Source organism: Amphibalanus amphitrite, unplaced genomic scaffold (genome assembly GCF_019059575.1).
Source record: "Amphibalanus amphitrite isolate SeventyFive unplaced genomic scaffold, NRLGWU_Aamphi_draft 000274F_arrow, whole genome shotgun sequence".
Classification (NCBI taxonomy): Eukaryota; Metazoa; Arthropoda; class Thecostraca; order Balanomorpha; family Balanidae; genus Amphibalanus; species Amphibalanus amphitrite.
Window position 1 is genome coordinate 14,530 of NW_024881769.1, and position 26,543 is coordinate 41,072.

Consider the following 26,543-nt stretch of genomic DNA (forward strand, 5'->3'; position numbering starts at 1 on the left):
CATCAAGTATGTGTAGAACATGGATGGATTGGTGACCTATTTGCAGTCACAAATCACACAGACGTCTGCCGAGGAGATATGAATAAGGCAATCTCGAATGACGCATCCTTGAGTTGATTTGTGATGGCCGCTTGTGGCCAGGCAGCATCGTTGCAACGGCGCTGTTTCAAACTATGAACCTATCTATTCAGACTGATCCGAGCACCTTTTTCCGCAGGCCACTAATGCAGATCAAGGCCCTAATGCAGATCAATCGCACGGGCACAGTTCCTGTTTCCCCAGCACTCAGCACATATCCTGGTGACGGAAATTGAAGAAAAAGTTTTGCCGCATGAAGGAGTTTCAGGCTGCCAAACGAGAGGAAAAGCGGCGATCGTGGCGTGCCTGCGTCGATATGCGTCAGTCACCGAGCGCGTTGTCAGTCGAGGTCCGTGGGCGGAGAGGTGCGGTCTGCGTGTGCTGTCGTCCGTGCTTTGTGGAAAAGTGCCGACATATGCGTGTTAGATTGTGAATTTCAATTTGGCGCTAATTTTGGAAGAAAACAAGGTTGCATTTGTATTGTGACCAAATCGTTATTGTGCTCTGGGCGACGTAAGAAGGTTATCGTGGTGGAGGATGAAGCTTAGCATGAGCAAGACAAGTTCTTCAATATTCAAGAATGCTCAAGAGACATGCAGACAGGCTTCATCTGTCATATAGTTTTCTTTATAAGGAAAGCTTTTATCATATTTTCCCCTCACACTTAGGTGATTTGGCAGGTTATAGCTGCCATTAGAACAGCTGAAAACAATCATGGCATCGGAGGCTAGTGTGAATCAGAAGAAACCAACTCCAATGTTCAGGAGCTTGATATCATCTCTTAGATATGAACACTTAACTGCAGGCATGGCAGGTGGCATTGCATCTACTCTGATTCTGCACCCTCTAGATCTCATCAAAATCAGATTTGCAGGTATGGATGGTGTACGGAATGATTTTCATTGAAAATATTGCTTTTTGACACTTAAGTAAAAAATATGATGCATTAATTTGCAGCGATTGTAGTCATACCCACTGCCTAAACTTGATTCTGAACTGCTGGAGATTTAATGAATTGTTTCTCCTGGGGCTGGAGCCTGTAATCTGTACATGCCTTATGCATATATTACTGAGTAGGTACCTAATAATGAACATATGTGGACAAAATGCTATAAAAATAAATCAAAATGTCGCTAAATATAGTTGAAACTTGATCACCTTTTGTCATCCCTGACTAGATTTGAGTTGCTATAACAAGGTGTCCAGATCACTGGCAGATGATTGAATTATCCCCACTATTTAGCAGTGTTTATTTTGACATTGATTCCGTACTGCAGTGGATGACGGCGTGATCCGCTCCCGGCCACACTACAATGGCATGCTGAACGCGTTCGGGACCATCTTCAGCACAGAGGGGGTCCGCGGTCTCTACCGAGGAGTCACACCCAACGTGTGGGGCGCCGGCTCCGCCTGGGGGCTCTACTTCCTGTTGTAAGTATCCATCACAGTTTATTCGGCCATTATTAGAGGCCATCAGTGTTTTTGCTTATGTCGTTCAATCATGCTAGATATACATATGTTTGGAAATTAAGTTCTGTAAACGTATCGTAAACATATCGTTATTTTTGAAGATGCATAGACGCTATTTATTTGTGGACATTCAATGCTTGTTCCGTGTGAAGCGCGATTGCTGACCTGTGTCCGCTGTCGTGCCGCCAGCTACGGGTCCATCAAGTCGTACATGCAGGACGGCGACTCACAGAGGGACCTGGGCGCCGCGCGGCACATGCTGGCCGCCTCGGAGGCTGGTGTGCTCACCCTGGTGGTCACGAACCCCATCTGGGTGGTCAAAACCAGGTGAGACAGCAGCGCGGTGAGTTGCCGCCGCACCGCTCTGCTTATCTCCCCCTGTCACTCTGACCCTTCCCGCGGCGGTTCGCGTACCTTGCGTGCGCTGTCCGTTGAAGATGCAAGCGAGCGTATGATGGCCAGATTGCCGGATTCGTTTTACCAAAAAGTAACCGGTCTAGCGCAATAAATGACAACGGGATATCGTAGTGGTTAGACCGGCTGCTTCATTTCGAGATTTGAGCTTGATTGGTGGACAATGTGCTTTGGGTTATCGCCGTTCAAAAGTTTGCGCAAGCTTTCGTGAGTTGTTTGGCTCGTAATATGGAATGCAAGCGAAGATTTGTACCCAACAACTACCTACGTGTTTGTAACAGTTTAATTTATTGATATTTCTTTCCCAAATTATATTTTGCATTAGAATATCACAAAGTTTTCCGGTGCGGTACGTGACTGAGCCCCCTCCCTCCCTCCTGCTCTCCGTGCAGACTCTGCCTTCAGTACACCTCGGACGTGTCCAACCTGCCCGAGAGTAAAAAGTACGGCGGCATGATCGACGCGTTCCGCAAAACGTACCAGTACGAGGGCGTGCGCGGTCTGTACAAGGTGAGTGGGTAACGACCGGGGGTGGTCGGCAGCCTGCCTGTCCCGGGGACCCCCTGTCCCGCTCCCACATCCCACGTACCCCCACTGCGCAGCCGGACAGGACGGGGACTTCCCTCTGGAGCTGAGCTGACAGCCACCAGGGCCGCCGCCGGAGATAAGATTTTCCGCCACTGAGGAAGGAAAGAGTCTAGACCGAGGGAGAAAGGGGAGGCTGAGAGAACTCGGAGACGAAAACTCAGAGGAGGAATAGTTTCAGAGTCAGTTTCCGAACTGGAAGGTAGAGGCGGGAGGGCACGGGCCGCTGGCCGCTGGACAGGTTATTCATTTCCCGAGTTACCCCTGCCCCCCCCCCCCCCTCAGCGTCATGTGTGGCCGTGTGCTGACGTCAGACCGTTCCGAGACTGTATTGATCGACCCCAGCCCGAGGTCCGGCCGGCTGCCAGGCACGCCTTTCGGCACGGGGTGACGGGGTTCTTATGGAATCGATTCGTCTCATTGCAGCGTTGTTTTGTTTGTAGTCGGGCGTTGTAGGGCTTTCTGTGGAAGAATGTTTTATTGGCTCTGAGAACTGAGAAGTGGACGGGTGTTGTGTTTTGACGATTAATAGTTTCGGCTGCTTCATTCTTGCGGTGCTGAAAATGTCGGTATATCCCGGGACGGTTTTAACTGCTGACTCGTTCTGAATTATTAACTTCCTGATGGCATAGCACAGGGACGTCACAAAATACCTCATTCCATCGTATTTAATTGGAAAGGCTTTCGCAGTGAGTCATGAGCAAGGCCCTAAAACATAAACAAGGTCATGAGAGATAAAATATGTAAAATATAAATCCGAGAGTCATGTGCTATTCCCAATTGCAAAGCCCCACAGGGCTGATGCTAAAAACTTATTCCGTGATCACGTCGTGGAGCTTAATATACCGGGATCAGTGAATTCAAATGTGCAATGACTAATGAGAGAGGACGTACGGGGCATTGGCTCGACGCGATAACCAAACGGGTGCTGTGTTTTGCCTAACGCCGCTTAAAGGGACTATCCCACCTTTAACATGGGGTTTGAGTTGAGATAGCCAAGTTTGCGGCGAGGTTCAGAAACCACTATCTATCTAGGTTGCAACCCCCGCGGCCTCTTGGTGTTGAAGAAATTCGTTCCCTTCATTTGAAAATGGGCCTTGTACAAAGCCCTATCTTCAACATGGAGCGACCGTTAGTGTGACGTCACCTCGTTTGGTCAATTGGTCATTCTGATTTAAATGGGTTTGTTCGTTGAAAAATCGCTTAAAACTGGTAAATGTCAAGTTTACGTCCTAAGCACATTTCAATGATATTTCTTTCATAATCTTACATATTTTGACATGCTGAATCCAAAAATCATACTTACATGTCTCGCAAGAACAAAATTATCACCAATACACTAAGCAATTACACCTTCCCACAACACACGATCAAAACAAATCGAGAGGAAATTGAAAGTGTCCAGCGTTGCCATTTGTGAAAAATATTTTGTCTTTTTTTAATGTCGAGAAATAAAAACATTCAATATATTATAAAAATAGATAGGAAATATGTAAAAAATATTTATTTAAAAAGAAATATTATTATTAGAAATAGAATAGCAAAACAACAAAGGGGAAATGTTGGGAACCGGGGTTATTGGGTGGGGAGGGTTAGAAAAACAGGGAAATGTTGGGGATCGGGGTTCATGGGTGGGGGAGAGAAAAAATGAAAATGACGTCATAGGGAAATGTCGGGAACCGGGGTTTGTGGGGAGGGGATGGAGAAAAATACGATAAGAATGGTTACAATATTTGGGAAATTTTAGGAATCGGGGTTCTTGCCTCAAATCTAATTGTTACCTAACCTAACCTTACCTGACTTGACCTAACCTAACCTAACCTAACCTAACCTAACCTAACCTAACCTAACCTAACCTAACCTAACCTAACCTAACCTAACCTACTGATTTTTGCCTACCGGGGATAAGGAAAAAGTTGCTTGCAGGAATAGATTGCAGGCAAGAGTAAATCAAATATTTTTAGGTTAAGTGGTCATGCATCAGGCTTCAGGCCTTCGGCCTGAAGCCAGATACATAACCACTTAACCTAAAAATATTTGATTTACTCTTGCCTGTAATCTCTCCTAAGGCATTGCCTTCGGCACTGCGCTGCTTCGCCGCGAGAAATATTATGACGTCATTATTCACAGTTGAATAGCAACTGTTAGATATCATTCTTGATTTTGGCCAACTTTGCACAAGTAATCGCCCCCCAGTTCTCAGGATTTTCCTTTCCTCCCCCCCCCCCCCCCAGCCAATAACCCCGGTTCCCAACATTTCCCCTTTGTTGTTTTGCTATTCTATTTCTAATAATAATATTTCTTTTTAAATAAATATTTTTTACATATTTCCTATTTATTTTTATAATATATTGAATGTTTTTATTTCTCGACATTAAAAAAGGACAAAATATTTTTCACAAATGGCAAGGCTGGACACTTTCAATTTCCTCTCGATTTGTTTTGATCGTGTGTTGTGGGAAGGTGTAATTGCTTAGTGTATTGGTGATAATTTTGTTCTTGCGAGACATGTAAGTATGATTTTTGGATTCAGCACGTCAAAATACGTAGGAATGTGAAACAATTATCATTGATATGTGCTTAGGACGTAAACTTGACATATACCTTAAAACTTGGTCTGAACTTTAATGTGGTGCCTACAGAGTAAAAAGAATCAGCTTTATGACAGTAATGTGGCCTGGGGAAGGAGGTAATTTTGGGCTGTGACGTCACATATTTGAAAGTTTGTGTTTGGAATATGGGAAGCCTAAGATGTTTAATGAAAAATAAATGCCAGAACCGTGTTCCTGGTCATCCAATCTATAAAGTCGGGCACAATTTAACTGGTTTTAACAACATTTTAGAAGGTGGGATAGTCCCTTTAAAGGGACCCTCCCACCTTAACATTAGATTTGAGTTGAGATAGCCAAAATGGGGTCCCTGGCTCACAATTACCGGTTTCGGCACTCACAACATCGAGAAATGCCTTAAATCGGAAATATTGAATTTCAAAATTGCAGCATTTTGATTCAGAGGGGCTAATGCTTAGGAATACCCCTCTGAATGTGTGACGTCAGCGCAGATATCTAACGATTTTTAAATGTTTGACTAAAACGTTTTGTAGCACGCGGTGGTATATGCTATTTGCGCGCAACATCTGCCGCAAACGCCGCACTTCTAAAATAAAGTCGCTAGAAACAGCGGAGATCCCAAAAAAGTAAACAAAAGTAAAAGTCTAATATCTTGAAAACCGGTGAATACTTTTCGGTGAAATTTGGTAGACATTCGTTTTCGCTCTTTCTGAACCGAGCGACATCACTTTCATGCCAATTCATAAACTTTTTTGAAGGTGGGGAGGGTCCCTTTAAGTCAGGTTAAGTTTGAGCCCGGCGACGGCAGTGTGTGCTTCAAGCTCCCGTTCTGCACCAATGCCTTATTTCGAAGTGAAAGCACTGCTTATAACACTGGTCAGTTCACTGTGTGAGTGTTGCCTGCGTCTGTTCCAGCTGTACCGCTGCTAACCTATCCACCAGTGACCTCCATCATACCAGTAACCTTGTGGGGTACGGCCCTGACTGGCAGCGGCTGCGCTGCGCGAGACCATACGACCAATGAGTCCCGCTCATTAATGTCATCATCTTACCCCGCTCACTTCCTTGCAGAGAGAGGGGGAGGGGTGCATCTCAGGGCCGAATGACCATGGCATCCGCTATTCTCACTTTCACGTTTCTCTGCCTATGCTTACAATTTTTCAGGAACGAGTACATCGTGTATGTTGCGTTCCGATTTGTATACGATTTTTCACGTTCGCTGTTTTTTCAGGGTTTCATCCCGGGCGTGTGGGGCGTGTCGCACGGAGCGCTGCAGTTCATGGTGTATGAACAGATGAAGACGGCCTACAACGTGCGCAGGGGACAGGCGATCGACGCCAAACTGGTGAGTGACCGTCGATCGGGCGCGATGTCTGATCCCAAAGAGATCACGCTGATGTGAACGATGCCTGTGGGTTAGAGAGGTATTGACTGTGCGCTCGGATTTTTGTTGGCTCTTTGTCGAAGTCTGCATGGGTGACTGATGTTTGACTCGAATGGAAAATAGAGCAATTATTGCTGTGTGATAGACGTTAAAGGTTAACGTGATTCCGCCCAAATGTGTTTGATTGCTATGCCCTGGTTGAAAAGCATCCCTAATGGTTCGCACACCGTCCAAAGTATTTGTTTGATGTCAGTATAGTACAGCATACACCGGCGTCTGAACACTGGTCGTTTGTTCAGCTCCAAGCACACGCCCCCATAAACAGCTGTATCGGCGAGAGCGGGCCGGGGCTGGCCGGAGGCGGGGCCGTGACGTCACAGGGGTGTATCGAGGTCAGACGTGTGTGTCCATGTCCATCGATCGGAGACGACAGGAGCGCTGGGTCTTATCTACTCTGGATACGGTGCTTTTCGGTCCAGCGTCATGGCATACTGTTCCACTTGCACCTGTCAAGTTGAACCGTGGTTATATAACTTCACTTTTAAGTTCATCGACTACAGTCATGCAGTGGTAGGGTTCTAGAACTTACAGAGTCGGTCATCCGAGTTTATTTATACAGCGGACCAGCAACCCCGGGCTGAACATTAACACCGGGGTGGATTGTCCAGCGTTAGTTTCAGGGAGCGGTGGTCCCGGCCGTCTTCTGCAATGCTGAGCTGAGAGTACTCTGAAGGCGCGCACTGGCACACGGCGGCCCCGGCTCCATACCGCCCTTGTATGAAGGTCATCAGCTGAGGCCCGGGTGACCCTCTGGTCTTTTCAGTCATTCCACGCTACGTCGCCAGTGTTACGAACGTCAAAGGAAAATGCTCGAAGGACTCCTTGGCATTGAGCGGAATTGTTCACGGCGGTAACTTTCCACTCGTTGCAAGGACCGCACCAGGCCAAGTGCTCGATATTGTCGGTGGTTATTGTTGGTTATGGCCGGTTAGTCCAGATCGCGTGATACCTCCATTTCAGTCGGTGACACACCAGGGAAATAAGCTAAAATAAGAGCGCTCTATTTATTGCTCCTGCCCCATGTTGAAGAGATACCCCTAAAAACGTGATCTTTTATCGGCCCTTACGCAGCAAGGCAGTAATTCTCAGACCGGTGGATGGTATCAATAGAAAGAGAATGCGTCAAAGATTAACATGAATTAATTAAAATAACATTAAAATGTTAATTAAGCGTGGAAATTAGTCCCAAATATAAGCTACTTATTGCTCCTACCGCTCCTACCTCGGCGACGGCGCTCCCCGCAGTCGGCGGAGAAGCTAAAATAAAAGCCACCATCCTCCTCCGTAAGTCAATTTTAGAGCGGCCGAGTGGGCCGATGCGGGGCAACCAAACTGAGGTGAGACGTGGCTAGTAATTGCAAAACGCCATAGAAATCAATATCTTAAGACGTACAATATGGAATGATTACTCTGAAACTGGAGTGAAAGCATGAGTAGATTGCAAGAAACGAAATGCATAGATTGGTTGAATTATGTACAACTACAATAGGCACAGCTCAGATGAAGCCATTTCTATGATGTTGACATATGACATAACCCTTCCTCTCCTCACCTATGACCTAAGTGCATTGGCAGTTACCGGCACAGTTTTTGAGCACGAGTGTAATTCGCAATCGGACCGCAATACATGTTGCTAGGCTGCTGCAATTACAACGAACATACGAATACTGCCTTCATTTGTAGACGTTTGTTTTTTAGACGGTCTTTGACGTGCAAGGGGGCATACCTGTCGACAACTTGAGTTTCTCCGAATTTCAAAAACTCCCAGAATTTCAATTCCTTATGCACTGTTGTAGGTACAGCTATGTTCACAAGTTTTCGTTTCCCCCTGCTCTAAAAAGGATGATATTTGTCGATTTCGTGCGTCGCTGATAGGAGGGTGCGTTTAATAATTAGGCCCAACGCTTTCTGCATCCGCGAGTACCTTCAAAAGGGAACAACAGTTTCCATTTATTACACTATGGGACATGTGACAAAATGACCACTGGAACACGCATGAAACGGAGCTCATATTCCTAAAAATGTCTACAATCACTTCTTTTCTGACACTATTAGCAAATACCATCTCAAGTTAGGTGGTTGACAGACAGTCAATGGAGATCTGGGGAGACTGAGTGATGCCAATTCACCACTTAGCTGATAATGAGGGCCGAGGGAAGAGAAACATGCAACATGCACAACTGACAACTTGACAAGTGACAAAACTCTACCACTATTGCGCAGTGCACAACAAATTACAGCAGCCAGCCCAAAAAAATGCTTTTGGTGGCTAATTGCAAAACAAGTCACTAATAAATGTCTTAGTTGCAGCTGAACACTGCACAATAATCACACTGTTCACACATTGAGTGAGATGCCACAGGTGGTTTGAATCACACTTTGGTTCAACTGCAAATCTGAAGTGTTGTCATGAGGTTCATGCCTCCATGATCACAGCACTTTGGTTGTGGTTGGCATAACACTTGTAGTCTGCAGAGTTCCACATGAACTGCAGACACCTCATCTGGTGGTCTTCATGTTGCTCAACTTCTTCAGGAGGCAAATGTCGACCACCCAGCGGAAGCATGGTCCTGCAGAAAAGAAAGGTAATGCATAAGGTACAAACATTATCTGCTGAAACAGCTCCTTCTGTTGGCTGTTATTAAACTTTTAACATAGGTAACATAACAACATGTATTCCATGTATATTACATTTGTTGAAGTAAAATACTGCCAGCTATTTCAAAACCAGAAAATGAAATTATATTGTGGCATAATTCACCTGCTCAGCTATTGGTATCAAATAATAATTAATTTAATATTTGGCATATTCTATATAACACATTCATAGAATATTCTACTTCACGTCACAAGGACTCACAATCTTTCTGTTGGGTGTTTGATTGACGCATTAACTAAGTTCGTCTTAGGTTTTATTATTGCAAAAAATTCATATTGCATTATTGTATCAAAATACTGCCAGCAATAACAAAACAAGAACATGAAATGCCAACGAGCAGGCCGCCTTTCCTTGAAATGGATTACTTTGAAAGGAATTTTAGTTTCTTTTAAGGAAAAGGAGAAATGATTATCAGGTAATTATCAGAAAACCACTCAACCAGCAAGTGGCTGGGTGGTTTCACAGCAAACATCAAGCCAAAACATATACTTACATCTATCTAACAATTGAGCCATTTGACTACTACAAGGATATGTGAGAAAAATAAGAATTCAATTATCCAATGTTGACTTCCTTGCAAAGTTTATGCCTTATTTTATGAAAATGTGTCACTAGAATATGATACTTATCATCGAATATTATTTAAATTACGATTTATTTCTATCGGAATGCACATGGAGTCCCGCGCCATTTTCGTCGACGATGAATATGATCGTGCTTCATGAAGAGATAAGGGGTTTCAATGGTCTTTCAAAGCAATAATTTGATGCAAAAATTTGTAGGAAATAATATGAAGCTGGTTCAAATGGCCATCAACCATTTAAAACACCGAAAATACAACTCCGTCCCGACGACCACGCAGCACCGCGCACGCCACACTACTGGCACAATGCCAAAACTGCTGTCACAGCGGAAATGTTTTTTTTTCTCGATTGCAATTGTGGAATTATTTATTAAACAGAAGATGATCTTTCCGAAAAACCGACTGATTTCATACACAGATGCATGGAAAATAAAAAAATCCCGGTAAGTTTATTTGTATTGTTTTGTCTATTTTGACATGCTCCTAGTTTGCAGCCATATTTCGATATGTTCTACAGGGAGTTCAGAATTATTTCAGGACCAATCTTTTCCTCATTCATTTTCCCGTCGATCATGAAATTTTTAGAGCGGAACAATTGGTTTCCAGGCGGTCCGAGCGGTTTTCGTGAGAAGGGTGCAAAAATCGGCGTCATTTTTAGAGCCTCGACACCAGCTCAACACAGGACCCTATGGGAGACGGTGAAGTAGCGGGAGCAATAAATAGAGCGCTCTAATTTTAGCTTATTTCCCTGGTGTGTCACCGACTGATTTGGTCACCTCAGCCTTACATTGATCTCCCCTCTGTCTATCCCCGAGTTCCCGTCATAACCGCTGGGTAGACGCGGCGCGAGCCCGGTGTCCGGTCTGGTTTGAACCGGAGTGATCTGGTATTTCAGGGGGCGGGGCGGCCGCCTGTTTTTGTGACGACACGCTGACGCCGGGTCCGGGCCGGGAGCGATGGGAGGTTGATGCTCCCGAAGGGAGGGGAAGGAGGGAGACTGGGCTCTTGGTAACAGCGGGAGCGACGCCTCTGCCTGGGGAGAGAGAGAGAGGGGATGCGGTAAAATGCGGGGAGCGGAGGCATGGCGCATATGATTTAAATCGTTTGCGTAGAAATGGGCATAGGCCAATTAATTGGATATGGATCGATATCAGTAGCCCCGAAAGAAATGCCTCATGAGCGCATTTTAATTACAAGGCGTGGAGGTGGGTTTCTGTTTCATCTAATAAAATTCCTCCTTCATGATAAGAAATGACAAACGGGCTTCATAACAAATATTTTCCGCCCATCATATTAGCTTCTGATCCACCGAATGAGCACATTCCCCGGCCGTTCCGTCCCTTTCTAATGTGGGTCACGCACTCTGCGGCGCAGTTCCCTGTCTGGTGACGTCGCGTGCCGTGAGAGGGGCTCTCCAAGGCCGCAGCGCCGCCGACCAGCCAGGCCCGGCGCGTGGCGCCGCCCGCATAGTAACATACCTGACCGGCTGCTGCGTAGTGCGCGGAGAAGCTCTGGAACTGACCGTTCTGGAGTGGGATTATCAGATGCAATACAGGCGATCGTTTGGTCAGGAGCGTGGATTCTGGATACCGCGGCTTTAGTTAATTGACCGATACTCAATGGATTTTGTGTGGAGGAATGATTATCTAGAAAACTCTGGATCATGACATTGCAGCTTTAGTAGAACCAACTGTAGGTTTTACATTGACGCTATTCAGTGGCGAAGTGGCATGTCAGATATCTAAGATATGTATGCAGTATGCACGTCGCGATTTTCTTTCAGCGTCCTGTGGGTCCCACTGCGGGCTCGGCACTGCGCCTTGCGACCCGATCTCCTCCAGACGTCACCGTTGACCTTTCGCAGCTGCTCTGTGACGTCAGTGGGAGAGGACCGGTCAGTCAGCCGTGTTCTCTCCCCTTGTCGGTCCACCGCCGCTGGGAGGGCGTCCTGTCGTTACCGGCCTCTGGACAGGGACACACTGTGGCCGGGTTCACAGTCGGCACCTGTGGGACGGGGTTTTTGCCGCCGGCGCCGCTCCAATTGTTACCTTTTCTTCCATCTGGCTACTGTCTACCTAGTTATCGCAGCTGTGGACTGGGTGACGCGTTTCGTTTTTGTTTTATCTCGGACGGTTTGTTCTGCCTGCACTACAAGTAAGTAGGGTCCCCGTCGTAGAGCTTCCTCTTGGGTAGCCATGAATCTGACCCATGTATCCAGTCGGGGCCGGCCCATGTGGTTGACCGAATACGTGTACACCAACGCGTATGTTTACATTGTGCTGCGGGGTACGTTGGGCGCCTGTACCCTCACGTGATGTGTCTGGGTGTATGTATGTAGCCAGTGTCCCTGGGCCCGGGATCATTAACGCTGTACGGGATTCTGCTCAGTCATGGTTACTGGTCCAGGAGATATCGTTCAGTAATCTGGGGTGTAGAGACCGTGGTCATTGACTGTAGATTGTAGAATCCAGTATGAGTGGATGCTCGAGACTTTCAGATCGTCCGGACTCCGGAGCAAGATCACCTGTCCAGGATGTTTTGTTTCCTTCCGTTTTACATGTGTTATTATTCCAGAGCGAGTGACTGACTCTATGCCGCAATCTTGTGTTTGTAACCGCTCCCAATACCCATGTCTCCCTCACTCCCTCTCTAACCACGCGCTCCCCCGCTCCGTTTCAGTCGACGTTCGAGTACCTGCAGTTCGCGGCGCTGTCGAAGCTGTTGGCGGCGTTCGTCACCTACCCGTACCAGGTGGTGCGCGCCCGGCTCCAGGACCACCACGTCGAGTACGCCGGCTCCATGGACGTGATCCGGCGCATTCTGAGGTACGAGGGCGTGCGCGGCCTCTACAAGGGCCTCACGCCCTATCTGTGCCACGTGACGCCCAACATCTGCTGTGTGTTCCTCGTGTACGAACTGCTGGCCAACCGGGCGATCAGCTGACGGGCGGAGACCGGCGGCGAGGCGGGCGCGGAGACCGCCGCCCCGCCGCCGGCTCAGCCCGCAGCCGCTGAAGAGTAGATCTGTGAGGGGAGCCGGGGGAGCCGCCGCCGCGCCGTCTGTCGTCTGCCGTCGGGAGCGCGTGTGAGCCGAACGGGAACTGACTGTGATGTGCGCTCAGTGTCGGCGGCCTCTGTGAGGCGCCCGTCGGCGGTCCGGGACAGAGTGTGACGGTGTGCGCGGGCGGGCTGGGCCGATCGGTGTACGTCGGGCCGCCCGCGGCGCGCGGTTCGTCACTCAGAGACGTGTGGAATAAAGTGTCGTCTAGTGATGTGGTTGTGTCTGTGTGTGGGTGAGTGCTAACGGACGGGGACGGACGGCGGCGGCTTCCGCGGCGGTGACAAACAGGCTCGAAAAGCGTGCAAACTAACGGCTGGCTAAGGACCGTCATGGAACGGGAAGTAGGGTTAGGTCTAGGGATTAGGTAGGAAGAGGGAACACAACGGAACGCGGTTTTATTGATGGTGAGAACTATAAGTGTATTTCGTTCGAGTAGTTCGAACTCTTCATTCAAACTAAAAAGAGGCTAGCACAGGTTGCGCCCAACATTCCAGGTCCCCCTTTAGCGTAGGTTGTGAGTTTATATTCAGCTGAAGAACCGAATTCATGAACTTTTCGTGCCACGATTATTTTCGAAGCTATTGAACGAACGCTGTGATCGTTATTTTTATCATGTCATTTGTTATCGATGTATGGATTTTCTCTTCCATCATGCCGTTGTTTGCATTGTCATCAACGAGCTCGCTGATGCAACGAGCTCCCGGTTTGGTGGCGGCATGATTACGGCCAACGAATTGTTGACGCTGCTATGAATTTCGAGCCAGCAATTTGTTCAGGCTGCCAGCGACCAGACGACATAGCTTTTATTTGTCAAGATTTTGACTGTACCGGCAGAAGGCGACTTAGGTATTCTAGGTTTACGGCTGATACGTTTGGACTTTTCGATCACGTCCTTTTTCTACTGCTGTCCATCTTCACTCAGCGTCTGTGATCCGCCCTTCAAACGATGCGCTGAGTTGGCCCTAAGGGCTTGGCACCTGGCCAGCGCCTCAGGGTTCAATGCTACGGGGCCCACCGACCGACTTGGCCTCGACCGCCCCCGGCGGCTGAACCAGGAATCCGCGGCGCGGCGGCTTGGCACGCGCATTACGTAACCGGGGCGGTGACATGGGTGGACCTCTGGTCAAGGCGAACGGTCAGCATTGCCTGACAGCTAGGTGACAGGCTGACTCAACTTGTGACAAGCTGGTCGGAGTTAGTTACAGCGTCATTTCTCCTGTTTTACTTACAAGCGCGTCAGCGGAATCAGAATCGAGATAATCTTTGACTGCTTGGAAGATACACCTGGGCATCTTTTTCTCCGGGCGTTTTAGAAATGACCCGCCGAGTGTGGAGTGAACATAAAAAATACGTGCTAAGTGATGCGAAAATGAGCAGGCTGGAGTAGCGCTTCACTGTAGACTCCTCGTATCGGTCAACTGCTGTCTGTCTCTCTCCCAGTTCATGGCCAAGCCACATTCAACCATATTGAACGGGTCCCAACCGTTCGATCAGACCAGCCAGGTGTGCTCCGTGTGACGTCATCGGTCACCCGTTCGGTGACGTCACATTGTCGCCCGTCTGGCTGGGGACGGGCGGCATCCGTCCGTCCGGCGCGGCTGGGGACGGGCGGTACGGGAATAGAAGGGCCGCGTGATCCGACGACGGCCGACGGCACTGCCAGCCGGGGCTGTGACCTCCCCTCCCCCATCCCCATCGACACCGACGGACGGCTGGAGGGCGGACAGGGTCACCGCGTACCTCGCAAGGTCAGAGACCGGCGGGCACGGGCTGGCGCAACGCTGCAGGGCAGAAACGTTGTGATATCGACCAAAGGATTTTGTGAGCACGAAAGAAGTAAAAAGCCGTTGTTAGTCGAGCCGTGGTCGTAGATCGACAGCACAGTACGGTCGTTTGGCGCAAGCCAGTCCGTTTCCATGGTGTATCCGCCATCCGGTTCCGCTCTCCACTATTGGAGACCGCCTGCCTGATGACGCTATTCTGGTCTCAGGCCTCTGGAACTTTTCCGTCGCTCGTCGGACGTCGTTCCCGTCTAATAAGGTACGGTGCTCCTGCCGGGACGTTCTAATAACGCAGACGGATATAGACTGCGGCCGTCGGACTGCGGTCGGACTGCCGGAAACTCGGGAGACGTCCCTGGTCTTACGGCGACCTCCGCTCGAGCTCAAGCTTCGGCAAGGGCCGCCAGTCATCGCACTAGTGACCGAAAGCGCACTTGAGCATCTGTTCTCTGTGCTGCGTGGTCGAGAACGGTCAAAACAATCTAATCGGACTATCTACACTAACAATCTAACTATCAACAGCTCCGTACCAACAGACAACAGCGGTTCTCCGCCGTTTATTCAAACGCCTCTCTGTCTTCAATTTGAGCTGTCCCTCTATCCGCCCAATACCAGTTTCTTCCACAGCGCGTATTCGAGCCGACCCACGCAGGTTCAGCGACCTACGCACTGCGCAGCTCAGCGCGCCGGCTGATGTAACACTGTAACAGCCAGTTGTGTAATGCGCACGGCTGATGTAAATCACGTCCGTCTGCCCGGCGGAGCTCGATGGGCACAAACAAAACAGGTTTTTGGTCTGTATCGCCGAGTGGAATGGGAGAAACTGCGAAGTGCGTAGATGCCAGGGGTCGGGGACCAGAACCTAAGGTTTCATATGAAACGCCTCCCGAGCCCTCACACACGAGAGAAGTCTCGTCACAATGCCGCCCTGCATTCGACGTTTACCGTCGCAAACACTCGTTTTCCGGCCGTCGCTCGGTGTTAAGTGGCAGAGTACAATGTCGAGACGGGCGAGGTGGCTGCCAAGCTGCAGGACATTGCCTTCCGTCGACCCGTGTGACGTATGTTTTAGGGCCTTGGTGTGACGGACCTTGCCAATGTCCGACCAACGCTGCCAGGCGGTGACGTCTGCAGGGGGGGGGGGGCGACATTGACCTCGGCCATTGTGGAGCCGAGGCGGGCCGCGACCTCTTAGCCATAGTGTCGGGTATAAATACTCACAGCTCCGCGTCAACAGCTCAATCGAACTTGATGTGTGCCTTTCACGTGCGACATTCTGGCGCACATGACCTGTGAGTAGGTCACTGACCTGCCCCGTGTCCCGTGTGTCCATTGCAGGGAGGAGGGCTGGCGCGGCTTCTACAAGGGCCTGGCGCCGAACCTGACTCGCGTCGTGCCGGCCACCGCCATCACGTTCGTCGTCTACGAGACCGTGAGCAGGTGGCTGAAGGCCAGAACTCAGCGGTTGAACACGCCGCCGCCCGACCCTGCGGAGGAGTAGACAAGTCCACCGTCCGCTGTCAGCATCCACTGTCAACTGGGCTGTGCCGCTTTATATGCGCGCCGACCGTCAGTCACCCATTGTCCGCTCGACTGTGCCGCGCCGGGCGCCCCTGCGCTGGGCCCTCGACTGGTCCGCAGACAACTGGCGCCCCGTGTCCCCGCACCCGGCGGCCGGGAGCAGCGACACTTCCGTGACCTAGTCTTCAACGCCAAGTCGTGTTTGTGATTTAGTTGTGTTGTTTTCGTGTTGTGCAGTCACCTGGTGACTGGGTCGCGTGTTGAATGCTCGTTTGTGTCCAGACTGGACCGGTTTGGTGCAATTGTATACTGGTACCTACTGACCGACGTTTTTCACTGGACGTGCTTTTTGTTTGTTTTGCATGTCGTTGATGCTCAAGTGTCTGATTTAGCAGGGAGGATGAACTGAATATGTTGAGCTGCTGTGCCTCCGGGGTAATGGATTTTCGTCACCCTCTAGCGTGATCCAAATCCCCCAGTTGCCTGACAACCATAGGTGGAGAATTGTGACCAGCTGGGGGTGCTCGGGCGCAGCAAATCCGCCGCCGCCTAGCGGTGACCTTGACCCGCGCCGCCCGGCCGCGGCTCCAAAGCCAAGCCGGCGTGGCCGGCGTGGAATTGGGAGAGCTCGAGCACCCCCAGTCCAGCACAATTCTCCACCCGTGCTGACAACGAACCTGCCATGTCGCGGTTCCCATCATACATTACAAACCCTCATCGCCTAATCATCACGTCTCAGGGGTCTCGTCGTATTCCACTGCCCACCCCGTTACGTACCCATCAGCTACCCTTACGAAGTCGCGACCGGTTCGACATCCAGGGACCCTCACACTTTCCCATGAATGGCCTATGGTGTGTGATTATGACCTCGTGTGCGCCCGGCATCCCGCCGTTCTCCGGCCGGCGGCTGGCGGTCTTCCAAGGCACACCCGTCCGTCAAATGATGAGGTGATAACTTGGCAGCGGTGTCCGCTCGTATTGCGCAATACAGGCTCGGCCAACAGCTCGTGTTTGGGTGACATCAGTGTTCACGAAGGAAGTTGCAAGACGAGGATGAACCGTCTGGGCCGCGGGACGCGAGATGGTCCTTCCGACTTCGAGGAAACGAAGGAAAACAGAGGATGCAGGAGAGGTAGAGTCCAAGGGAGCCGAGCGCTAGAGGATGGTGGTATCCCGTGATCTAGACTGAGTGAGAGAGAAGCCCCCCCCCCCTCACCGTTCCATCGCCTAATGTCAAGACGTTCACATTCAGGCCACGAGCTGCATCTGATACGCATTGGCTAGCTGAATGGTAATCACACATTTCTGTATTTGGTTCCCAGTTTAACAGCACAAATGGCAACTTGTGATGATAATGATACACTGATGATACCACACCAAACACACGCCCAACGCCCACGAGTACTCGACAAACACACAAATGTACACACACACAGAGAACACAAGACCTGACTATACACGCGCTACGGAGACATTCGGTGCCAACAAATCAAGTGCTTCTGTTTCAACACACAAGTTCACTAAACCCAGCTCGCGCGTCACCAGCCACACAAAACAGCCTTTGTACGTTGGAGGCAGCACGTTCGTGCGGTCCTTTGGTCTCTCAGCGCCAGTGGTTGGCGAAGCATCAGCTTCCGAAAGCACAATGTCCCAACGCCCTGTGTGCGGGGCAAAGGGTCGTGCAACGCCTACATCATACACAACCAACATAAAGCCTGAGTGGCCGCAGCTGGCCTACAAAGATAAAAATGATGAGATCATAAAAATCTACATTACCCTACCGTCCGCTCAAACCAGTGCACAAAATGTGACCTCTTGGCACTTGTGTCAACAAACATTGAGCAGCAACAAATTCCCGCTTTTTACATCGTTACGTCCCGGCAGCCGAACGACTGAAATCTTTCTCAACGTACTTAAATGCCGTTCCGTCATCAGCAGGTTTGGTCAATACGAGCGATACTACTTTCCCTGGCTGATATGTTGCGCTGGACAAAATGTACTACTTTCCGGGCTTGATGTCAGCGCGCTGCTGTCCCGCAGACGGGTTTGGGAGCGCCCAGACGCGGAGGCCATGGACGCCCTCTCGCCGGAGACTAACCAGTAACTAGCCCCCCGCCGTTCCTTCAGTTGAGGTCATACCAGTCCATTCTGGAGCGGCGGCTAGGCGACCAGAGTCTGGAGCACCTCTCTGAGGTGGGGCGCCGCCTGGGCGCCCCGCTCTGCGCTGGTCCGACTCCACAGCACCGGACAGTCGGCCGAGACACAGACCGGGGGAGCCCCCGGCGGCAGACCGCAGCAGCCGGCGCACACCTGCCGGGCACGGCGGGGCGGGTCAGAAAATAATCGCTGCTAGGGCCAGGTCAGGTCAGATCAGATACGGCATGGTATTGGTCACACACGGGATGGTCAGGTCATAACAGAGCATCCCTAGGCGTGGCAGGCCGGGTTCGAGATTCGATATGATTAAAGTTCGAGGACCATTCACACGGTTTCGCCTGACATTCTGTATTAGTCCCCTGATAGAACCTCCTCCCCACTCCGCTCACCTCTCTGACGGCGGCCACCGTCCTCTCGCGGCGGCGCACGGTTCCCTGCAGCGCCAGGACCGTCTCCAGAGGCCGGGCCGCGCACTCGGCACACACCGGCTTGGCACTGGCGCGCGCGCACACGGCGCAGCTGCGGCCGGCGAAGAACCGCGATATGGTGGCGGCGGCGGCGGCGGCCTGCGGCGGCGGCAGCCGCAGCCGGCGCGGCACGGCCGCGTACCAGGACATCACGTCGACCCCGAGCAGGCCGAGGCAGCGCTGCAGCGGCGGCGCCACCGCGCGGCTCACGTAGTACTCGGCGTTCAGGCGCAGCGACGGCTCTGCCAGCAGCTCGGCCGGCGTGCGCACCAGCTCGATCAGCGGCAGGCCCGGCGCGCCGTACACCACCGCGTACGGCACGCGCTGGCCCACGCGCGGCTCGGCGCGGCAGTCGGCGCGCAGCAGCCGGCTGACGGACGGACAGAGGGGCGGGTTAGGGGGTCCGCCGGCGTACCGAGGGTCGCTGGGGTTTATGGAACGTTCGTTCGTTATTAACCGTCCGGTTTATGATCGCTATGAGCCGCGCGGAGGGAAACCGACGGTGCATTGCAGCCGCTCAAGGCAGAACGAACGAGCATTTGTCGGCAACTTCAAAGGCTCAATAACAGAGGCGTAGTGTCACGAAGCACGGCATTGAAAATGCATACCAATAAAAGCCAATTTCGTCACCGGGCACAACATAGACCCGGCGGCAGCACAACGTTACAGTTCACATAATTTCCCGCGGCCCTCGATAATACTCCGATCAAACCATCCATTACCAACCCGATCAATGGCGAACCCCTGGTCCTCACCCCAGACCCAGACCCACTAACATCACCCCAGGCTGGCTCCATGCCCCTATCACCACCCCACTCTCTCGAAGCCCGCTCAGTTACTCACTCTGCGATCCTGAGCGCGGGCACACAGGCGGTCGGCTGGTAGCTGGCCCGACCGCGGTACTCTCTGGCGAACAGCAGGTCCGTGGTGCTGACCGCGTCCCGGTGAAACTTCTCGAACTGGCGCGTCACGAAGCGGCGCACCACAGACATATCGTGACTGGTGAACAGCAGTCGCAGGGACTTCTCCAGAATCTGACCGAATGAAACGACAGGGGAGTGGTTAGGGACGGCCAGCAAACAACGATGACAGGTTGGTTGCTCAGATATCGATTTTTTTTTAATAAAAAAATGATTATCTACATCAAACATCTCATTATTCAGATATCCATTGGTTATATTTCGTAGCAGTTTATATTCCATCGCATGCCGGTAAATTACCCCAAATGATAGCCTTTGCAACTATAACCATCACCGACAACCCTCCAAAATAGAACCAGTTACTAGCAACCCATTGTCAATCGACCGTCTGGTCTGAAACCTCATTTGCTCAGAATGGGGGACACGCCCGATGGGACACTCGGGTCGGCTCAGACTCCCCAAAGTCCCGGGGCTGATTGGACACGTGACCTGACTCCGAACAGCCACCTCCATTCCAGAGGGCATGTCGCCGGGTGATGAGTTCGGGCCCCGGAGCCGGCGCGGCGGCGGGCTGCGACACAGTACCTTGGCCACGGCCGGGCAGCCGTCGCGGCGTACCGTCTCGATGCCCTTGGCGTCGTACACCGGCTCCTGCTGGTCGGCAGTCTCGTACATGAAGCCCACGTAACGCTTCTTGGTCTGAAAGGAGGCCAAACACGCGTAGATAGCTTCGGGCAGAAACGAAACAGTGATAGATGCGAACCGGTTACGCCCACCGTCCGCCGGTTTGTTTACAATGTCTCAAACGATGTTTGCTTATAATACCGGCCCGACAGAGGACTGACGCCTAGCGACAACTGTCTGATGTCACCAACCTGTAGGATGCAGGGCTGGTAGACCTTCTCGAACTTCAGTTTGACGGGGTCCGGGTTTTCGGCGGTGACGGCTGCGGCCATCTCTTCGCCGAGTTGGAACGCCTCCGACCGACTCCGGCCCTGCGCGCACACACACACAGACAAACACCGTCAGGAGGGTGGTCTGGAGCACACAAACTGCCGTGAAGTAATACTGACACCATAAGAGGACTGACAAAACGGTCCCGTTACGTCCAGTGGTGCACCGAACAACGTTAATGTGACTGAAAGCACACACCATCCCCGATATAAAGCGGTTCTAGGCAAGGAAAACTGAAGAAGAAAAAAAAACATTCTAAAGAGGCAGTGTGTCCGTTAGCAACGCTCTATTTATGGTATTTGGGCAATCAATCGCTACCTCTCCTCACGAACTTTTTAATCTGTATCGAGCCCAACCCGTCTGAAAACTGCTCCACAATGCGGCGGCGCGGCCCATGACTGAGTCTCCCGACTACACCGAGATGCACTGTCACGCCACCCAGCGGTCGCCGGGGGCCGGACCGCCCGTCCCACCGAGCTGTCTGGCGGAGCGGGGCGGTTCAATACGACGGACCAGATCCAGTGCGGGGGTGTGAGAGACAGGCAGATCGGCGCCGGACGGCAGGGTAAAGGTAAGATCATGTCGGGTAGTTACTAAGGACAGGAGAGCATTCTCGTAGGGGGGGGGGATGCGTCTGTGTGTATTAATGCTCACAGCTGGGATGAAAATGACTTAAAGTTTAATTGGATTTGGCTGAAGACTACCAGCGCCATCACTCAAAGAAAGGACAGGGATATCACATCATATTATAGCGGCCCTTTTAGGTTCATTCATTATCTGACCGTTTCGTCATCACGCTAGTATGCTGTATCACCCTTTGCCATGGAAAGGCACACCAACCAACTGCCCTGCATATCTGCTGCCGGACACGGGCGCAATGACTGATTTCCGCGGTGCCATGTCCCTGGCACAGGCGTTTAAATAGGCAGCCGATAATCAACCACCCATTGAACACAGTGATAGCCCGGCCACCTCTGTAACTGACCTTGAGCAGTATGAAGAGCGAGTCGGTGTCTCCGTAGACCACCCGGGCGGCCCACTCTGGCCGCGACTCGATGGTGCGTATAGCTCGCTCCAGCGTCTCGCGGCCCTTGCTCACTACGCTGTCACCGACCTGGTCGAGAGGAGGCGGTGAGAGTCGCGTCAGTCCGAGTAGTGAATGCCACTGGCAAGAAAAAGAGTAATCTTATTCACGGAATACCTACTTGGACTTACTTGGGGTGTTTCGTAGTTTAACACCACACTCTGTCCAACAAAGGCAAAATTTAATTTGAGGTCAGCGAGAAGTATAGCTCACCCCATCATTCCGATTAAAATGCGAATATTCAGGGATGAAAAAGTCAAAGGCATTAGGGCTGCAATGCACTAAACGTACCTATACAAAGCGGACGCGATAAAGAAGCAGCTTAACGCCCTCCTCTGTCCGCCTCTGGCGCCGCCGCCGTCGCATCTCTCACCTCGATGCAGGGCATCCGTCCGGAGAAGTTGGCCGACGTGTAGCCGTACGTGACGTTGGCGATCAGCTTCAGACCCAGCTGCTTAAAGTCGAGCACGCGCCGCACCGCCGGCCGATCCTTGTTGGCCTTCATCGCCTTCTTCACCTGAAGGTTAAGGGGAGAAAGGCGTAAAGGTTACGTAGTGGAAGCATCTCATGATATAACCGGCCACCGGCCACCTCTGTTAACTGGTTCATGCCAGTTAACCAGTTAACTAAACCAGTTAACATGCCAGTTAAAAGTTAACCAGTTAACTGGCATGAGGAAACAATTAACATAACCATATACGAGTATACAGCTCTCAGTTTTGAGGGTAGACGAACTCAATTCATGGCAAAATAACTCGTTAACGTTCAAAATTCCTATTTTGATCGACAATGTCGCACAGCTCATATCCAAGGCCAAATACCAAACGAACGACAACGCCATCGGCATCTCCATGCTCTTGTCCGTCTCCAGCCATCCGCCCACAGGGCCACCCACCATGATCCTGGTGTTGAGAATCTCCTCCAGCATATCGGGCAGCAGTCCGCGCCGGCAGTCGCGCGTGACGAACGCCACACCACTGGGCGACACGTGCACCTGGTCCCGCTCCAGGAGGCGCGCCAGCTCGGCCGGCGGCACCTGCAGCGCCGTGCAGCCCATCGGGAACGCGCCGCGCCTGGCACAGCGGAAATCCCGCGGTAACATCAACAAACCAACAAGATCGCATAAAACAGCGTGGCAAGCGTTTAGACAAACTTGCCAAAGCAAACCTGTCTAAAAGCAGGAAAATACAAGTGCAATAGGCTCATTCAGCACATGACGTTCTAGCTGATTGTCGCTCAACATTAATCATGGCGCTAAAAATGTCACAGACACATAAGACCGGCTTTACCTGTCCGTCTCGTTCAACACTCACTGTCCGAGGTGCTCGACACGTCCCAGGCAGGTGGAGAAGCAGTAGTTGTAGGCGATGATCATGGACGGGTACAGACTCTGGAAGTCCAGCACCACCACCGGGTCCGTGTACATCCTGAAAACAAACAAACACGGACCGTCGGGTGAGAACAGGAGCGGTGGCAGACACAAATCAATGACAGTCATACTCAACGTCAACTCAGGCTAGTGAAAAATGGTAAATTTACTAGTTATATGCAGCCAAACTATGCCAGCAAGGCATCGAGTATGTGTCAGCTGCGGTCTCTGCAATCTGTCAACTGCTCCCTTGGTTGTTCAACGCCCGCCCCGGCCTTACTTGGACTCTGGCTCCAGTATGAGCGGCAGGGTTTCTGGCGCCCTGGCGGCGGCCCGCTGCTGCACTGACGGCGACACGGGCACCATGTTGCGCGGCTTGGCCAGGCGCAGCATCATCGACTCCACGCGGAACTGAAACAAACCGACAGTTACATATCACAAAGCAAGGACAGGAGTAATATTGTTATGAAATCGTTTCACTCTTATTTCCGAAACTACCCGATCTATCAGTCTTCCATAGCATAAACGTAGGTACCTACCGATAACTTACGTCACACAAGAAATTGGCTCCATTCTACACGGCCCCACTGCACCCCTCCGCGCACTCACCTGCGATCCGCGCGAGATAACGTCGAAGAACTGGATGCCAAAGAGGCGCGCCAGCTCGCCGGTGCGTCCGATGATGTCCAGCCGGGAGAGGATCTGGAGCGTGCCGCGACTGCGTACCGTGTAGTACTCGGCCACACGCCACCTGAGGAAGGAAGGAGGGGGGCGGTCAGGGAGCTGAGGGGTTGGTAGGCCGGGGCAGGTTTGGGAGGGGCGGTCAGGTTGGTGGGGGTCAGGTCACACGACGGGTTCAGGGCACCGTCAAGTGCCTGGACTTTACGGCGAAGATCGCATATTGTCTGTGTGTGAAAAAGAGAAATGACTAGAACGGTGCGTGGTGAAAATGTAGAAAGAAAATTATCAACGGCCTGCACTCCGATACGTGACTCTGTTGAGAGAGGCTCAAAGTTAATTTATGGTGTCACTGTCCCCCATGCGTTTTGTTTGAAATATCCCGATCCTGTTCTAACCTACATTCAAAACGCCTTTCAGCAGCCATGCGCCTCGCTGTACCGCTCCTGCTGTTTCTGCCGGCTCTGTCCGCCGCCCAGGGGTCCGGGAACAGCCGGGACATCGTCGACCTGTACAGCAGGGACAGCGCCGTGGTGCACATGGACCACTCCAACTTCTATCAGCTGCTGCACGGCCAGCACCACGTCTGGGCCGTCGAGTTCTACAACAGCTGGTGCGGCAAGTGCCAGAGATACGCGCCCACCTGGCTCAGAGTCGCCCAGGAAACGGCCAGTAAGTTAACGTCACGACAATAAGGTTATAAACGAACCTAGCCTGCCCTTATAATTGAGGTCCCTAAAACAAACAACTTTCAAAATAATAAGCAGTTCATAACCCATATGACATTCAATATTCAGTGAAACCGACAGGAAACTCGGACGTATTTACGCTTGCTACCAGAGCAGCTTGCGGCGACCGAAGTTGTGGTCACTGCATACCTCTCCATCAATGCCACTCCTTACCGCCCCCTCCCCTTCCGGCAGACTGGCGGCCCGTGGTGCGCGTGGGTGCCATCAACTGTATCCGCCCAGAGCACCTCGCCACCTGCCGGGCGCACGGCGTCAGCACCTTCCCCCACTTCAGGTTCTTCCGACCGCTCGTCCAGGAGGGCGACATCGGCGAGGCCAAAAACCACACGGACCAGCTGTCGGACATGCTGGATCTCATCGTGGACTTTGTCACTGAGGTCCAGAGGCAGACGCCGCAGCCCGGTTGGCCAGACCTGCAGCCGACGAGGTGAGTAGCGAGTCCCTGATGATAACTGTTCGATATTCTGTATACGTGGACAATTATAGGCCAAAATAGGGGAAAACACTAATTGACTCGAGTTTCATCAACGCAAGTAAAATATGTATGGTATAACTTGCAGCTAAGACTGTCATTCCATAAGATCATCGTAACCCAAAAATTGTCCCACATGTTGACAATGACAATGTTTTCGTTTTCGCTCGCCCGGTAGCGGTTCTCTGTCGGAGTTTCTGTCGTCGCCGGAGCCGCTGCACGCCCTGGTGGTCGAGGGCTCTGCCAACAGCAGCGTCGGCAGACAGGTGGCGCTCGACCTGAGCGTGCACCGGCAGCGGCTGCTGGTGGCTCGCACCGTGCTGCCGCCGCTCGGACTGCGGCCCACAGAGACGGCCCGACCGCTGCTGGTCACATTCCGGGACGGACAGCCCCAGACGGAGCTCGTGTCGCGCGACGGACTGCCGCCGCGCAAACTGTTCACGGACGCGCTGCGCCGGGCTCTGGGCGTTACCGACAGCGAGCAGCCGCCGGACGGCCCGCGGACGGCGCGGACGGACGGCCAGGCGCCGGCGGCGGCCGCCGAGCCGGGCCGGGGCACGGCCGTGTCGGCCGGCGACGCCGTCTACATGGTCGACCTGGAGAACGCCGTGGGGTACGCGCTGCGACAGGAGGTCGCCGGCAAAAAGGACATCTCCGGGGAGGCCCTGTCCGCGCTGAGAAATTTTGTAGAAATGCTCATAAAGTACCTGCCCGTTAGGAAGTCTGTCACAGAGGCCCTCTCTGAGCTCCAGACGTTCCTGAATCGCCGTCACAACGTCACTGGGGAGGAGATTCAGCACCACCTGGAGACGGCTCGTCACCCGCTGCCGCCGCACCGGCGCTGGCAGGGCTGCCGCGGCTCTCAGCCCCGCTACAGGGGCTACCCGTGCGGCCTGTGGTCGGTGCTGCACGCGGCCACGGTCGGCGCCCACCGCGCGGAGAGCGGCGGACACGTGAGCGTGCTGCCCGCCGTCCACGGCTACGTCAAACACTTCTTCAGCTGCCGCTACTGCTCACAGGTGAGACGATTGATGCCAATAACGGCCCCGGCTGTCAAACGTCACTCGAGCTAACTTATTAGAGTCTCCAAATAGGTTACCATTCCTAAAAGTCGAAAGAATAGCTCAGTCACATTTTATCTCAAAGCGAGAATATGTCTAATGTTGTGAAAGACTGAAGAGTCCCAGGCTGTAAGAAGACATGAATTTCTCGCTCACAAACCCCGCCCTTCGTTTCCAGCACTTCCAGGAGATGTCTGCCAGGGAGGGTCTGTTTAACGTCACACACACCAACGAGGCCATGATCTGGCTGTGGCGCGCGCACAACATCGTCAACAAGCGGCTGGCCGGAGACGCCACCGAAGACCCGAAGCACCCCAAGGTGCAGTTCCCCACACAGACGCAGTGCCCGGCCTGCTTCTCCGGACCGAAGGAGCACTCGGAGACGGAGGTCGCCGCGTTCCTGCAGAGGTTCTACGGCAGCGCTACGATGAAGCTGGACAGCCTTACGCCGCCCGGCGAGGCGTCGA

The 26,543-nt window shown here is 52.1% G+C and overlaps 2 protein-coding genes across 6 annotated transcripts in view; one reads left to right on the forward strand and one right to left on the reverse strand.

Moving 5' to 3' along the window:
- Positions 1-266: 266 nt before the first annotated feature.
- On the forward strand, positions 267-17,168 carry LOC122387119 (mitochondrial folate transporter/carrier-like). 2 transcript variants are annotated; one of them, XM_043376996.1, is made up of 7 exons: positions 267-952; positions 1,356-1,509; positions 1,738-1,875; positions 2,355-2,472; positions 6,349-6,462; positions 12,483-12,628; positions 15,983-17,168. In XM_043376996.1, exons 1-7 carry the CDS (start codon positions 793-795, stop codon positions 16,143-16,145), a joined length of 993 nt encoding a protein of 330 aa, XP_043232931.1. In that variant the 5' UTR covers positions 267-792; the 3' UTR covers positions 16,146-17,168. The 2 variants fall into 2 exon arrangements, with proteins under 2 accessions (XP_043232931.1, XP_043232930.1); XM_043376995.1 differs by having other exon boundaries at positions 287-947; positions 1,351-1,509.
- A 278-nt stretch (positions 17,169-17,446) lies between these two features.
- Positions 17,447-26,543, reverse strand: part of LOC122387121 — a 37,356-nt gene continuing 28,259 nt past the window's right edge. For all 4 annotated transcript variants that reach the window (XM_043377003.1, XM_043377004.1, XM_043377001.1 and 1 more), the window contains exons 17-27: positions 23,726-23,867; positions 23,397-23,527; positions 23,061-23,174; positions 22,643-22,820; positions 22,121-22,264; positions 21,649-21,777; positions 20,585-20,704; positions 20,295-20,408; positions 19,633-19,823; positions 18,712-19,159; positions 17,447-18,475 (exon numbers count right to left, since the gene is read on the reverse strand). In XM_043377003.1, the coding sequence (XP_043232938.1) occupies positions 18,326-18,475; positions 18,712-19,159; positions 19,633-19,823; positions 20,295-20,408; positions 20,585-20,704; positions 21,649-21,777; positions 22,121-22,264; positions 22,643-22,820; positions 23,061-23,174; positions 23,397-23,527; positions 23,726-23,867 (1,861 nt within the window). In that variant the 3' untranslated portion in view covers positions 17,447-18,325. The remainder of the gene's footprint in view (positions 18,476-18,711; positions 19,160-19,632; positions 19,824-20,294; positions 20,409-20,584; positions 20,705-21,648; positions 21,778-22,120; positions 22,265-22,642; positions 22,821-23,060; positions 23,175-23,396; positions 23,528-23,725; positions 23,868-26,543) is intronic.